Genomic DNA, 16,147 nt, shown 5'->3' on the forward strand with positions numbered 1-16,147 from the left:
CCCCCCGACCACACTGAGCCCCCCCTACACCGACTCGGGGCCTGGGGACGTGTGTATGGGGCACAGAGGGGTGCGTGGGGGGACGGCCCGTGCAGAGGACAAATAGGGGGGCTGCATCAGCCCCGTAGCCGGGGCAGGGGTGAGTGCTGGGGGGCACTGGGGGTGGCAGGGAACAGGGGGTGTATCCTGCATGCTGCCCCCCCTATCTGACCCCAGGGAGGCGGGGGGTCACACTCTTCCCCAGTCATGGGGACACCATGAGAGCCATGGGGCTCTGTCCCCCCCTTGGCCCCACTGCCCAGGCGCTACCAAGTGCACTTACCCGGGAGCTGCTCTGCCTGCCAACAGGGGGGGCTCAGCCCCACTGCACCCCTCAGCCCATGTGGGGCTCTATGGCCTCGCCCCAGGCCAAGGGGGCAACCAAGGGGGGGCCCGCAAAGGGATGCCCGGTGTCACCACCTCATCTTGTGCTTGCACCTTCCCTGCCTTGCTCGGATGCTCCCCCCCAACCATGGCAGCGCTGCACCCCCTCATCCCGGGCACTGCCCCCCACCCCTGGTAAAACCTTACATCAAATGGTGCTAAACCCTGGGCCCCCACCTCCTCACCCCGGGCTGTTCCTTCTTTGCACACGGGGGGGGACTGCAGGGTTGCCCCCAAAGGGACTTTTCATAGTGGCACCCCCTCCCCCCATCCATGCACCCCACAAGCGACGTCTGGGCCAGGGCCAGGGGGAGCCTGAGCAGCTCTGACCGTGGCCAACACCAATAAATGCTCTGAGAGGAGCCTCTCTGTGCCTGGTTTGGGGGGGGGTGCAGGCAGGGCTCCCCCGCAGCAGCCCCACATCCCTGGTACGGCCACAGGAGACCCAAGCCCTTTATTAATGGGGGGTGCTGGGAGTATGAAGCCCCCACTTTGAGGGGCTGTGGGGTCAGGGTGGGGTTTGGCACTGTACCCCAGCACTGGGAGGGGGACCAACACCCCCATCCTGGCACCCGTGGCTGCCAGGAGGGACCCCCATGTACGAAAGTCACCAAATGCATTCTGGCACCCTAGGAGTAAAATGGGGTGGGGGGGTCCAGAGTCCGACCCCCCCACCTCCAACAGCTCCTGGGGAAAGAACATGGCTGTGGCCTCCTGCCCGCTGCGGGATGCGGTTTAATGCTGGGCTGGGCGCAGTCCCATACCCGTGCCTCAGTCCGTGCCATTGGTGAACTGGCAGAGTTTGTGCTCCAGAGCGGAGATGCGCTTCTCCTGCGCCTGCACCGTCTCCTTCAGCACCCGGATCTCCTCCAGCACCTCGTCCAGGATGGGGCTCTGTGGGAGGACACAAAGGGTCGGTGCTGTGCATACAGAACCCCGCCGTGGCCATCAGCCCCTGAAGAAGGGGACAGCCCTGTGCCACATCCCCAAGGGCCCTCATGGGACAACATCTCCATAAGTCAATATCCGCCGTGGACCAACATCTCCATGCACCGATGTTCCCATGGGCCGATACCCCCCATGGGCCGGTGTCCCTGTAGGGTGCCACGTCCCCTGGGGAGGTGATGGGACACTCACAGAGATGTCGGTAATGGAAGTGGAGCTGCGGCGGGAGCCCGGGGGGGGTTTGGTGTCCAGGATGTTCTTCTTGACCACCTTCAGCTCCCGATTCTTGACGGGGACGTAGCCGTCCCGCAGCGAGATGAGGATGGGCTCCGCGTCCTTCCCTGACAGCCACTCATCCGCCTCCAGGGCCGGCTCAGGGCCCGGCGTGTCGGGGTACAGGTCGTCCTGGAAGAGGTCTGACTGCGGGGGCAACGTGGGGGCACAGTGAGATGGGGCGCTCAACTCTCCCCCTTGAGACCCCATTGTCCCTAAAACCCCACTGTCCTCAAGAGGTGCCCGAGGGCTCACCTTGCGTGGCACCGTCATGACGATGGGCTCACACTTGCGCTCGTGCAGCTTGAAGAACCTGAGTGGGGCAGAGGTGGTTGGGGTCTGGATGGCCTCTCCCATTGTCGCCCCCCCTCCCCCCCAGACCCCTCCAGCCCCAACCTGGCAATTTCACACTTGCTGACATCCAGTCCCCTCTTGGGCATGAAGCCCATGCCACGCTGTGGCTCCTTGCTGCTGTAAGTGTTCAGGTAGTGCACGTAGGGCGCCTCGTCTGTGATCTCAAAGTAGCGGATGCTGCTGTCCCCCTGCCGATACGGGGAGGGCTGTCAGCCCCCTGACCTCTCCCCATGGCAGGGGGGTGCAGTAGGGGGGGGAGGAACCTGGGGTCACCTTTCCACAGAGGTACACAATGCTGGAGTCGGCGTCGTAGAAGGGCAGTAGGACCCCATTGCTGGTGTCCATCTCCTGCAGTGCGATGGGCTCCTCAAAGTTTTTCTACGGGGATGCAGCTGGGGGTGAGCGCTGGGCCCCCACCTCCATCAGCCACACCATTCAGCACTGCACACCATAGGGATGGGGACACCCCCAGGACCCCCCCCCCCCCCCCCCAGCATGCCCACACCCCATTCCTGCTTACCTGCACTGCCCTATGGGTACCCCCACCCACCCACCCCAACCTCACACCCAGGCACTGCACGGCACACGGGCACAGCACACGGGGAAACTCGGCGTCGTATTTTGGGGAAGAATGGATTTGGGTTTGGGAAGCCGAGTTCCCGGGAGCATCACTCCATGCGGCCTCGTTACCGGGTCCCACAGCCCCAGCTCCCGCTGGCTCATCCTGGTAAAGCCCGTGGTAAAGATGTGTCCTTCCCGCGTGAAGATGGCCCGCACGGGCCTCAGCCCCTCGTGGGGAGCGAACCTCTCCTGGGGATGGGGGGCACAGAGTCAGCGCGTGGCGCAGGGATGGGGTGTGAGGGCGCGGATCCATCCCTGCTGCAGCTATTGGGTTCCAATGGAGGTGGGCGGAGGAGGGTCCTGGGGGGGGCACGCGGGGTCCTGGGGGGCACAGTGGGTCACGGTGCGGCCCCATACCAGGTCCCAGAGGCCCAGCTGCCGCTCACTCATCTTGCTGAAGCCGGTGGTGAAGATCTTGCCATCGGCCATGAAGATGGCGCGGATGGGCCGGGCGCCGTCGTGCGGTTTGGTTATCTCCTGCGTTGGGCGTTAGCGGGTTAAAGGCAAACACAGAGGGACGGGGTTAGTGGGGTCAGCCGTTAGCGGGGATGGGGGGGGGGAACGAGGGGGGGAGATGGCAACGGGGACACGCTGGGGACACTCACCGCCACCACCGTCTGCTTGCGCGGGTCGATGACGCGCACCTTCTTGTCCTTGCAGGTGGTGACCAGGAGGCTGCCGTTGCGGTTCCAGCCCACGTTGTAGATGAGGTCGGTGTGCATGTCCTCCAGAGCCAGCAGCATCTCCCCCGTGCCCACGTTCCAGAGGATAACCAGGTTGTCACAGCCTGCAGGGGACACCGGGGCAGTGTCACCCCACTGGTGACCACTACGGGTTCCCGGTGGGGATCTGGGGTGACTGCTGTTTGTCCCCGGTGGGACTTCGGGTGACCACTGTTGGTCCCTAGGGGGATTGAGGTGACCACTGTTGGTCCTCAGCGCGGATTTGGGTGACCACCTTTGGTTCCTGACGGAACTTGGGGTGATCACCATCGGTTCTTCGTGGGACTCGGAGTGGGACTACCATTGGTCCCCAGTGGGGATTTGGGGTTTTACCATTGATTCCCACGGGACTTGGGGTGAGCCCCACCTGCGCTCAGCAGCACGTTGCGGGCTGTGGGGTGCCAGCAGATGATGCCCACGCGCTTGGAGTGCCCCTCCAGCGTCACCACCGGCTCCGTGATGCTGCGCACGGGGACGTAGTCTGGGATCTGCCACACCTGGGGGGGGGAGACACGGGGATAATTAACCTCAGAGCTGCTCCGATACAAGTCCTGATGCTGCAGGGAGCACGTGGTGCCGGGGGGATGGAAGGGGGTAGGGGGGGCACAGCCCCATTGTGCCGCATGTGGCCCCCCCGGTGCTGAGTCGCAGGGAGGGTATATTTAGCATAAAGTGCTGCATCATGGAGCCGGCGGCCGCCGCCAGCAGCACGCACGCATGGCACTGCCTCTAAAAATAGGTCGGTGACACTTTGCAGGCGGCAAAGCAACGGGAAGGGAGGGGGGGGGGGGCCTCCATACCCCCCCCACCGCCCGCCCCTCACCATAACGGTGGTGTCCTCGGAGGCGCTGGCGATGACGTTGTCGTTGTGAGGGCACCAGTCGATGTCCAGCACGGGTGCTGTGTGCCCCGTCACCAGCGGGTGGTTCTTGTCCACACGGCCTGTCTGCAGCACGAGGGGGGGGGAAGGGATGAGCCTGGGACCCTTCCCCTGAGCCACAGCACAGATACAGCACGGAGGGAGCCATGGGGAAATGGAGGCACTGAGCCCCATGGGGATGCAGAGGGCAGCAATATGCCTGGGAATGGGTTGCTGCGTGCCCTATGGTGGTGGTGTGGGACACAAGAGGGGGCCTAGTCCCTGTGTTGGGGTGGGCAGACACACACATACACACACTCAGGGATTTGGGGCTGGGGAGAAAGTGGATGGAGGGTTCCCTATGTCACTGCAGTTGTCCCCAGGATATGTGCCAGTAACTCCCCCAGGGCCCCTGAGCCCCCCACAGGTTGGGGATATGGGGGCAAAGAGATGAAGAGCCATCATCACATCCCATGCCCAGAGCAGAGCCCCTCATCACATCCCACACCCAGTACCACCCATGGGGGACCCGTCCCAACGCCTCTGCTCACCTTGGACAGGGGCAGGACCATGAAGGCCCCCCCGCCACCCGACTCCACAATGATGGCCAGGAATTTGGGGTTGACGGCGCAGAAGGAGCTGTCCCACGTCACCTTGGAGACACGGATGTCCTCATACATCTGGTCGGCCTTCACCGGCTGCCCAAAGACGTGGCGGAACTTGCTCTGACGCACCACGCGGCGGCTCATGGCTGGGGAGGCACAGGTCAGGATGTGGAGCCCCCCCAGTGGGGCGCAGGGACCTCAACACCCACAGATCTCGTGCTGCAAGGGATCCCCATCCAGGTTTGGAGGGAGTGTGGGGATGTGGCGATGGCGTGGGATGGGGGCACGGGATGGAACCTGGTGTGGTCCTCACCCCACAGAGGGAGTTGGGGCAGCTGTGAGTGCTGGGGTGGCTGCTGGGCACCAGCATCCCACGGCACAGTGCTGCCTGTCTGCTTTGTGGTGGGGATGTGGCTGTGCTGTGCACCAGGGCTGTGCCATCCCCTATAGCTGTGCCATGCCCTATGCCCGTGCCACCCCCATGGTTATGTCATGTCCTATGTCCATGCCATCCTCATGGCTGTGCTGTGCCCTGTGGCCATCACCAGAGCTGACCCATACGTAGTGACAGCGGGAAAGCAGGGCTGCAAAAAGCTCGGGGGGGGGGGGGGATTAGGAGGTGCCATGCACTGGGTCACAGCTCATCTCATCCCCGTGTGTCCCCTCGTGTCCCATCCCAGAGCAGTGATCTGAGGTCTCCCACCTGGGTCACACTTCCCCAGCGCTTGGGGACTCAGAACATCAGAGCTTTGGGCAGCATGGCCACACGGCCCCATGTGCAGAGGGAGTGGAGAGGAGCCTGGAGCTCTGCACAGCACTGGGGGGGTCTAATTGGGGTTATCCCATACCCCCATCACCCCGGCCCCTGCCAAGCGTGCACTGACCCTCCTGGAGACCCCAGTGTGACTCCCAGTGCTGCAGGTCTGCAGTGCCGTGGGATGGTGACCCCACAACCCCACAGTGCCCTTTGGGGCCAGTCGGCATCTCAGCCCGGTGCAGCACAGCGCGTTCCTGCAGGTTTGTGCCCCTTTGGCACTGCCCAGGAGTTGGGGGGTCCCCGAAATGGTGTCACCACCAGGACAAGGCCCTCAGTGCTGGGGGGCAGCGTGGGGATGTCCTGCAGAACCCATCTGGCACAAGGGGAGCGCAGCTGGGAGCACGGATGTGGACAGGGAAGGGATGAGGGGCTGCCTGGGGTGCGAGGGGCAGCTGGGGGCACAGGACGTGTGGGGTGCAGCGAGGGGCAGATGCACAGGGTGCAGGTGGAGTGTAGGAGGGTGCATGGAGTGCAGGTGGGGTGCAGGTGGGGTGCAGAGGCTGCAGGACCGGTGCAAGGGGTGCAAGCAGATGGGGTCGGAGGGGCTGCAGGCAGCGTGCAGGGGGTGCAGGGGCAGCGGGCGCGGTGCAGGCAGGACAGCCCGCTCCCGGCCGTGCCATTACGTTGCCACAATTGAATCCGCAGCGGCCGCTCGGGAACGACCAGAGGTCACTTTCCATTTATAGCCATCTCCCGGCGGGGCCCGGCGGAACGAGGGGCCGGGGGCCCGGGGCTCGCCGTTCCGCTCCCACCGCCCTTCTCTTGTCCCCTCGCCCCCCGCTCCCCCCACCCCGGCCCCATCACCGACCCCGCTCCCACCTGCGCTCCGCTGCTGCCCCGCTCGGCTCCGCCCGCTCCCGCGTCCCCGGCCCCGCTCCGCCCGGCACGGCACGGCACGGCCCGGCTCGGCTCGGCTCCGCTCGGTCGGGCTGCGCGGGGCGCGCAGTGCCGCAGGGAACAGCTGAGCCCAGCCCGGAGCCGGGCCGGCACGGCCCCCCCGCTGCGGGCACCGGGAGGAGGAGGGGAGGGGGGGCCCGGCCCCGCCTGCCCTTACCGGGCCCTGCCCGCCCCCGGCCGAGCGCTGCCCGCCCCGAACCCACCGGGATGGGGGGATACGCGCTACAGGGGGCGGCGGCGGCGCAGCATCCCTATGCCCACCCCCTTCCACCCCCTTTCGCCCGCCCCCGCGGGATGTTCGTTGGGATTTAGCCGGGACTGCACCGGCCCAAAGGGGATTAAAGGGATCGTAAGGCCGGGGGGGAGCCGGGGCAGGGGGTTCCTGGAAAGGCAGCAGGCGATGGCCCCTACAAGGGCACCGAGCAGAGCATTGGCTGTGCTGAGCGGGTCAGCAGGGAAAGTGACATCCACCCACCACCCATCCGCCCGGGGGCTGCGGGACAACATCGTCACAGCACCGCACAGCTCTGCCCCGCTGCACATCCCCGTAGGGGAAGGGGACCTCAGGAGCCTTTTTCCAATGGGCACGGGGGCAGCAGGGGAGGCCGGGCACCCCCAGCCCTACTGCAACACCCCCAGTGCTGGGCACGCTCTGGGCACAGTCCCAGAAAGATTTTGGGGCTGGGGTCCTCCACCCTCAGTGCATCACCTGGGCCGGGGAGGGGGGGGGGGAACAGCAGCCGGCCGGGGAGGGACACAGAGCCCCCCAGCCTTGAGCAGGAGGCAGCAGGCTGACATCGTCGTCAAAATAAAACTTTTATTCATTCGGTAACAAGAACATTGAATCTGCACATCAGTGCACGAGTTCACATTTAAAAACAGCGGAGCACATCGGTCATAAAGTCTCTTAGAGGAGTATGGGGGGGGAGGTGGGGGAAAGGGACGATCCCAGGCACCGAGGGACATCGGGGGGGGCACCACGTGTGCTCCATCCCCAGCCACAGCTGAGCACACGGACATTGCACATCGGGGCAGGGGTGGAAAGGCACCAGCACGGGTCTTGGTGCTGTGGGAAATGGCCGGGAGCGCAGCCCTATGCCAGTGCTGCGGCCCAATGGTGCCTCGTAGGTTCCCTTTCACCAGGAGTCACCTCCAGGATGGGGCCGAGGGGGGGGGTCTGTACATGGGATGACTTTGGGAAGGATGGGACGCACGCACACACACACACACACCACAGAGTGCAACAGAACACAGTGTAAAAACCAGGTGGACGCGGGCGCCATCCGTCTGTGCAAGGCTCACACTTACAGTACGGGCAGAGGTGGGGCGGGGGGGGCAATGGCTGAGATATTGTACAGGAGTCAATGTAAACAACTGAGCGCCCTCTGCGAGGGCTTGGTGAGACCAAAGGAACGGCTGCTTTGTACAAAATGCCCTTCAAACACCGCGTTCCTCCCAAAAGCCCACCGGCAAGGGGAGAGCTGGCAGCACAGAGACGGGGAGCGCAGCCCCAGGGGGAGCTCTGAGCCCGGTGGCTTTGGCTGAGCACCCAGCACCGTGCACCCCTTTTGCCAGCAGGTTCAGAGCCCCTCAGCGCCTTTGTAATGCTGGAAGGGAACAAGGCTGGGCTGGGGACAAGGGGACAGCACGGCTCTGCAGCACTGCTGCTCTGCAGAGAGGAGCATTAGGAGGAAGCACGTTTCTGCTCTGCAAAAAGGGCACCTCTCCTGAGACCAAACTAGGTGGAGAAAGCTGGGGAGGTGAGGGCCGAAGCTGTCCTTCACAGCTGACCCCAGGGCACATGGCCTTTCTGTGCTGCCCACATGGCTCCAAGGCCAGCTGGAGCCACTGGGAGCCACGTGGCCCTGCAGCAAGCCATGGCTTGCTGCGATCCGACCCTTGGGCTGCGCTCCAAACTGCGGCCAGCACTGCTAGGGCAGCTTGCACAGCTACAGCAGGACATACACAGGGACCTTGGGCTGCAGCAAGGCAGCAGGAGGAGCCCAGGAGCTGCAGAAGAGGCAAATCCTCCCACATGGCTCCGGTGGCACGAGCTGCCCTGCAGCTGGAGGTGAGCTCAGCACAGCCTGCAGCACCGCTGCTGCTTTCCAGGCACGGCCTGGGCTGCTGCTCCTCCTGCCCTGTGCTCTCTGGGCACTGCACGTGCAGCAGCAGGAGCCGTTCTGCAGCTCCTGGCAGGGCCAGGCACCAGGCAGTGCAGAGCAGGCTGAAACTGGGAGTAACCGTGTGGGTCTGGGAGAGGCCAGGAGCTGCAGAAGAGAACACAGGGCTGGAGGAGACATTTGGCCAAAGCCACTGCGTTTGGGTGCAGAGATGCCATGGACAGCACTGAGGGTGAGGAAAGTGGTGTTGTTTTCCAGTTTACAGAATGCAGTCTTGCCCTTAAAAAAAAAAAAAAAAAAAAGAAACAAAATAATAACCAACATAGAAACAAAAAAAAAAAATCTATATAAATATCATATATACAATTTAGCAAAAAACAGAAACTTCCAGGAAAGATCCTCCCTCCAGGCTGAATACAACAGGAGTGACAGCAGAGGACAAAGCTTTTGCATTCAGTGTGAGAACAAAACGTGTAACAACTACAACGGCCTCTGGGATGCAGAGGGGATGTGGGGCAGCTCTGGGGTGCAGGGAGGCAGCAGAGGGCAGAGGACACGATATGGCCATGAACGTGGAAGGCCCACAGCAGAATTCAAGTAACGGGAGGGCTCACGCCCTGCTGAGGTGTTTGTTTTAGAAGAACACTCCAGGTCGTGGGCTCAACCTAGGGGAGGAGGTGGGGGCAGAGCTGAGGGTCCCCGAGCCCAGCCCTGTGCTCCTGTTGGGGCACACAGGCAGAACGGAGCTCTGTAAAGGACCTGCCAGCACCACCCAGCTCCAGCCTGCAGCACAAAGTGAACAAAGGGGACTTGGCACAGCCTTCACAGTTGCTTGGGCTCTCGCCCCAATGCCCAGCACCATTTTGAGGCACGGGGCTGATTCAAGTGAGGATCTAGGAGCTGGTTTCGAGCAAACCTCTGCCCCGCTGCAGTGAGCCAGCATCCGTTTCCAACAGGGAGAGGTGTTCTTTTAAAACAAACCAACAACAAAAAGAACATCTGAGGTTATCCGAGTTCATTAAAAAAAAAAAAACAACAACACAACCCATAAAAAACAAAAACCAACCAACAGTCCTGCAGTCAGAGTCACACACAGAAGAACCAACCCACACCTACATGCGCCAGGAACGGTAAGATGACAATATATATATATAAAATTAACCAATAAAGTGCATGTTCCTTATATTACACCTGCCCCTTGTGTGATCACGGCGCAGCTCCCCGGCTGGAAGCACGGCGCTCACAATCACATGGTGTTATAGAGGGGATTGGTTGTCCGCTTTCTGTCATTGCTCTTTTTGAGTCTCCTCAACGGGTGAGTTCTACCGTGCTGCTGTCGGGGTGCTGCCAACACAGAGGGTTCCTCCTGGGGGGCAGTCCACGTGGGAGCGGAGCTGGGAGCCGAGCCGTGCTGGTTGGAGCCGCACTCTTTGGCGTATTGAGCCAGCGGGCGCTCCACCGGCCTGCTCTGCGCAATGCACTCGGCTGTTCTGAGCTGCTCTACAAAATGCTGAGCAGGTTGGGGATCCTGGAAGGTGGGTGAGGAGAATGGGTGGCATTTCGCACACGGGCTCTCCAAGCTCTGCTCTGACCTGGCCCCGTGAAAGCCTGCACCCAGGGCCACGCAGGTGAGGACGATGGGGCTGGCGCAGCGGGAGGCCGCCTCCCTCTCGGATAAGTCGTCCTTGGAGAGCTCCAGGCAGTCCAGTTTGGCCAAGGATGCCGAGCGCTTCATCTGGGAGGGGGTGGTGAGCCCTGCGTGCCGGATGCGTGCCTCTATTTCCTTCGCTCGCTGTTTGACCAGCCCGGGGCTGCTGCTGCGCTCCCCCACGCTGTGACTGCTGGAGCTGTGGGGCAGGCTGCAGCACAGGAAGGAGATGTCCAAAAGGTCCACGTTTGCGGCGTGCAGGCTGGTTGAGGAGCCAGCATCACCCTGGCATGGAGCCTGGCTGCTGTCCCTGAACGGGAGACTCACGGCTCCTGCAGCGCCGCACAGCGTGGTCGGCTCATGGTCCGTGCTCGTGCTCTGCTCGGTGACACCTTCCAGGTGCATCACACAGGGCAACGCAGAGCGGTCGGGGCTGGCTGAGGGCGTGCAGGAGGGCTGGGCAGAGGGGGAAGCAGCACCGAGGGGAAAGGACAAGGCAGTGCCTTCCTCGCTGGGGCTGAGCAGGGTGCAAGTAGCCTGCTGCTGCTGCACCAAGTGCTCTGGCAGTGGCGGGTGTACCAGAGCTCTGAGAGAGGCCGCTGCCTTCTCGGAGCACAGGGAAGGGTTCAAGTTTTCATCCAGCAGAGGGAGAGCTGCGGGCTGCTCATTGCCTGCAGCGGGGCTCTCGGCAGCCCTGACCATAGGAGTGAACTCGATGATTTCGATTCTTTTGGGAAGGAGGGAAGGCAGGGCCGGCTCCTCCGTGCCATCAAACGAAACCACCACCCTGTGCTCCTCCTGCCCTGGGCTGGGCTCTGTGGGGTGCGCAAGGAGTGTGGGCAGCTGCCTGCCTGCAGGCTGCTCTGCACCCAGTGACAGCAGCTCCTCGGAGCCCTGCACCGCACCACCCTCCGGAGCCACCTCCAGGGGCAGCTCCTCCGTCCTCCCCTGCGGCAGCAGCTCAGCAGCAGGAGAGTCGTTCCTGGAGTTCTTGCGGGTCAGCAGGACGCAGACTGGGGACACGTGCTGGTGCTCTTGCTCCTGCCTCAAGCGCTCCTCAAACTCCAGCGTGGCTCTGCGGACGGAGCCGGGGCACCATTTGGGCTCAGGGAGGACGCTGAGCTGCTCGCCCTCCTCCAGCTCTGACTTACAGGAGGAGAGCTGCGGTGAGGGAGCAGTTTCTTGCTTAGCTTGCAGAGGCTCTTTCTCCTTTTCCTGGTGTCCTTCGCTCTGATCCACCCTTTCCGATGCCCAAATCGCCTCCACAGGCAGGTCGTGCACAGTGTTCCTCTTTGGTGTCAGGGTGAGGTTGGCTGAGCCCTCCTTCTGCTGAGCAGGCCCCGCTCCCTGCTTGATGGACTCGATCTCTGTGATGATTTCCTTCACCGAAATGGCATTTTCTGAGTGGGACCGTGTGAGATGGCCGGTGCCAGGCAGCTCAGGGACCTCCTGCAAGGCAGAAACAGGAATTACAAACAGCACACAGCAGCAGCTTAATGGCAATGAGGGGGCACTCCTCCAAAGGAGCAGAAAGCATGCGTGCTGATGTGCAGGGATGGACTGCAAGCACAGAACAATCACTAGCATAGAAACGATCTCTGGGCCTGCACTCTACATTTTCCAGGCTGGATTTCCACTCAGACTGAGATTTAAGAACTGTTATTTCCTATTTGCCACGAGTTCTGAGGGAAAAATAGTTAACCAAAAACCCCAAGTTTTGAACTAAAAATGTTTAAAGAGACTGTTCAGGTAGGGGAGTGAACAGAAAGGGCAGCATGAAGAAGGGCTGAGTGCCGAACCATTCTGGTTTCCTGGAGCAGAACAGGCAGCAATGCTCCCCCCAGCAGCACAGAAACTCTTCCTGCCAAATTGCTGGAGAGAGTCGGCCTCTTCTATTTGGATGAGCCTTAGTGCCTCACATGGAGATGGAAACGATTCAAGCAATGCAGGCTGGAATTTAAATAAGAGAGGCTCCTAAAAAAATGATGGCCCTGGACACCATCAAACCCTGTGAGACCGCTGCAGGGTAGGAAGCAACAGTAGGAGAAAGGTGCCTAAATTCAGAGGTTACTGAGTTCTGCTCCAGGAGAGAAGTCAGCCACGACGTACCAGAGACCATCCCCCTGGGCCTGGCCAGGCTCATTCTCTTTTTCAATCAGCAGCAGCTCTACATCTGCCTCAATTTACTGTCTCAGTGCTGGTGTTTTCCAAGCAGGGAGTAGTGCCAGCTCTGTCCCGTTATTCGGTGCATTCCTCGAGGCAGACAAATTACCCGTGCAGGTTCAGGATGCTGGCTGGCCTCAGCTGCCCTAATGGCTCACGTCCCACCTATCTGCTCTCCCTGATGTGAAACTCAAAAATAAGTTTCGCATGAGAACAACAGAGCAGGTCAGGTCAAGGTTGACTCAGCCCTGCACTGCCAGTAAACAGGTGTTTGAGCAAAGAGCACAGAAAGTAGCAAGCTTCTAAAGGCACAGAGAAGGACAAGCATCTAGCAATCTCTCCCCTAAAGGCTGGAACTGGCAAGACCCCTGTCCACAGCAACCCCACAGCAAGGCAGCTACCCACAGGCAGGTTGGAACAGCAGTTCCTAAAGCCCCCAGCAAGTCATTTTAACCTTTTGTTGCTCTTCATCTGTGGAAGAGTCATCTGATGCCTGAGGGGAGTTTCCAGAGCTGTTCCTTTGGGCGTCTGCACCCACATCTGCAGCAGGCAGCACCTCCAGCACAGGCAGCCTGGCCGCCCCATTCCTCCCAGCACCTTGCTCCTCTGGCCTGGAGTGGGAGCAGCTGCGTGACCTGCTCTCCTGAGAGAGCTCCACAAATTTCTCCAAAGCACTGAAGAAGTCAATCCTGTCTGCACTGAGGTCTGCCCCTTCAGGCTGGGCGTTCTGCTGAGGGCTCGGCACGTTTTGGTTTGGGGACTGGAAAGAGTCTTTTAAGCACAAAGTGAATTCCTCCATGGGAACCAAGTGCACGTTCATATCAGGCTTAAGGGCATCTTTTTCCAGATCGTCTACAGTCAAATCAGGAAATTCTGTTATTTCCAAGGGGTGCTGGAGTTGCATTAAGGCCTCAGAAGCATGGCAGTTATCAGGGGGGACAGAATCCACGCAGCACCCTGCCGTACAGCCATTGATGTTGTTCAGGTTCAGCTTGTCCTCCACCTGCTCCACATGGAAATCTCTACACGTGAACTCCAGGTGAATCCTCCTCTCTTTTACACAGCTCTCCTCAATCACATTTGCATCCTCTGCGAGCTGCTCCCGGTCCAGCTCAGCAGGGTAGATGGGAGACATGGACTGCTGGTTGTCGTTGCTCTTGGCCTCGGAGATCTGGTCGGCAGAGGTAGTGATCTCCTTCTTGTTCAGTTCCAGCCCTGATTTGCAGATGGGCTCGTGGTGGTCAGAGAGGTCGCTGTCAGAGTGTGAACGCCACAGCTTGTTGTGCCGCTGCTTGCTGCGGGGAGGAAGAGCAGAGGAAACACTGAGTGGAGCTTTCACATACCAGAGCCACCTCACTGTAAGAGGATGCAGCCTACACGAAAAACTGCAAATACTGGAGACAGTGAGCACAGCTGCAGCTTAACCTCAGTGTTTCAGGGTCAAACCTGCTGGAAGAGCTGTCCCAATAACAAGCTGCTTTTCATTAACTACATCCCACTGCACTCTCCCACTCTACACGCACACACACACACCACTCCCCAGCGGTATTTTATCAGTCTACTCATCAAATACAAAATTTGATTGGCTGTAGACTGGTTATTACTCAGCCAGAGGGTGTCTTCCCATGTGCCTGCAGGTGAGAAGGGACCAGAAGGGACAGGGTCCCCAATCCTGGATGGTGGACAAGGAATGAAGACTCATTTCCCTCATGGCTTCCTCTGAGCAACTTCAGTGGTCAGTACTGGGGCTCTGGTAACCAGAAGTGTGCTGGTACGTGTATGAGCGTGATGGGAAAACACAGAAGACATTCTCTGCAGCCAGCAATTAGCCCCAGGCACCACCTGCCTTCCCACAGGAAGGAAGGTCAGGAGTTCTGCAGCTCTTGGAAAGCCCCTTAAGAAAGGTCCAAGCATTGCACCACCATAACTTCCACCTGCCAAAAAACCAGCCCGTGTTCTGGGCTTACAAAGAGCCAAGGAGGCAACCTGTCACAACCAAACCACATCAAAACCTGGCCAGGGCTCTGCTGAGTGACCGTGGCTACAGGGCTGTGCTTCCACCACTTGCCCCTAGGAGGAGAGCACATACCACAGAAAGGCCCTGGAATCCACAGGAGACACAGCCAAACCTCTCCAGTCCCCTGCCAGCATGAGCATCGCTCCCAGACATGTCCGCTGGTTGCAGTTAAGTTAATTAACAGCCGCTACTGAACTAATTAGAACGCAGCAATTTTAGTTGTGGGTGCCTGACAGCTAAGGAAAATAATCCATCATGGATTTAGCTTCTTAACCCCATCTCAGTGACAGCCTCCATGCGTGGCATGGGCCACAACAGGGTGCTCCTAGAGGAAGGTCAGGACGAGATGGCACCAGGCACTGCCACGGGGTGCAGCTCCATCCCTGGGGGTCCTGGAGCACAGCTGGGTGCCAGCAATAGATCTGGGCCTGTCTGCAAGGGATGCCAAGGATTGCCCATGTCTCTGCTTGCATACCCTGCGGAGCAGATGCTGATGTTTTCTGAACCTCAGCGGTGCTCACTGCCTCTCCTCACATCCAGCAGAGCCCAGCCGGTGGCTGTGTCTCATGGCCATGCTGCAGCCTCCTCCAGGCTCCTGGGAAGACCACTGCTGCTGGCTTACAAGTTGCAAGAGGCGACGCCAAATGGTGTTTTGCTGCAACTTATCCATAACTAATAAAAGAAACGGGGCTTTAGCTCGGCCTCTCTGCTGCTCACACCAGAGGGAGGGGACAGCTTAACTAATCCCAGGAAGTACGACAGCTCCAAAGCAAAACACGCCTGCTGTTGTGACTAAAAGCAGGCAGGGGGCTTTCATTTTACAGCTGGAAAACATGTCCCAGTTGCTATAGGCTCAACACAAAACCGTAACTAGATAGTGCGAGCACATGGCTGCCCTCACAGACCTTCCCTCTGAAATCCGAGCAGTCACATGAGCATGAATCTGTTGGGGGTTTTTTCGTTGTTGTTTTTGTTTTTTACCTGGCCTGGAATACCACAGCAATAAACAAGGCAGCTGGAAGCCAGAGGGGAATGCTAAATAATGGAGAAGGGGAGAAAAAGCAGTTTAGAGATGAGAAAAGCAGCACATAAAGAAGGCTCATTCCAGCAGCACAGAGAGGCTGTTCCTTGCTTCAGTGAAGCTTCACTTACTGCAGGCTTTTTAGTCCTACGTGCACAGATGTAATGCACTGCTCTTGCATTTTTTAAAGCCTCACGAGTAATCCTGTTTGTGCCATTGTACAGGGACTTGCAGAGTAGGTCAGGAGCTGTGGTGTGCTCAAGTGGGGGGGCAGCTGCACCACGTGTTGGCAGCAAGAAAGACTTCCCTCTTGAGAAAATACTGAAACAGCCAGGAAAGAAAACCAAACACTCTTAACCAAATCATTTGTACAGGGTGGCTTTGTAGGTGTGCCACCACCAGCCAAAGCAGGGCTGAGGGCTTGAAGATGTGATGCAGCAGCTGCTAGCAAACCTGGGCTCTTCTCAGGTGTTTACAAACCTGTGAAGGCTGTACAGGATGTTGGTGCTTTTCTCATCTTGTAAGTTTTTTTTTTTTTTTTTTTTCCCTCCACCCAAAGACTGAATTTCACAGCCTGGCCATGCCATGTGGTCAGGTCACCTCTAGATCAGAGTTTGAGGTTTGGTGTAAAAATCAGGAACCCAGACTTGGCCCAAAAG

At 59.7% G+C, this 16,147-nt stretch overlaps 2 protein-coding genes across 3 annotated transcripts in view; both read right to left on the minus strand.

Moving 5' to 3' along the window:
* Positions 1-1,194: 1,194 nt before the first annotated feature.
* CORO6 (coronin 6) lies at positions 1,195-4,946 on the minus strand (the record flags this gene model as incomplete). 2 transcript variants are annotated; one of them, XM_079545087.1, is made up of 10 exons in its annotated part: positions 1,195-1,317; positions 1,561-1,788; positions 1,897-1,954; positions 2,038-2,183; positions 2,269-2,373; positions 2,686-2,805; positions 3,222-3,403; positions 3,706-3,835; positions 4,162-4,284; positions 4,749-4,946. In XM_079545087.1, the coding sequence occupies 10 exons, from the start codon at positions 4,944-4,946 to the stop codon at positions 1,195-1,197; spliced, it is 1,413 nt and encodes a 470-aa protein (XP_079401213.1). The 2 variants fall into 2 exon arrangements, with proteins under 2 accessions (XP_079401213.1, XP_079401214.1); XM_079545088.1 differs by lacking the exon at positions 2,686-2,805 and adding an exon at positions 2,974-3,093.
* Positions 4,947-9,885: 4,939 nt separating this feature from the next.
* SSH2 (slingshot protein phosphatase 2) overlaps positions 9,886-16,147 on the minus strand; it is a gene marked incomplete at its 3' end in the record, with an annotated part of 69,714 nt that continues 63,452 nt past the window's right edge. The window contains exons 14-15 of the mRNA XM_079545113.1: positions 12,905-13,745; positions 9,886-11,736 (exon numbers count right to left, since the gene is read on the minus strand). Coding sequence (XP_079401239.1) covers positions 9,886-11,736; positions 12,905-13,745 — 2,692 coding nt within the window. The remainder of the gene's footprint in view (positions 11,737-12,904; positions 13,746-16,147) is intronic.

The sequence above is a fragment of the Tetrao urogallus genome (assembly GCF_951394365.1).
Source record: "Tetrao urogallus genome assembly, chromosome: 20".
Lineage (NCBI taxonomy): Eukaryota > Metazoa > Chordata > Aves > Galliformes > Phasianidae > Tetrao > Tetrao urogallus.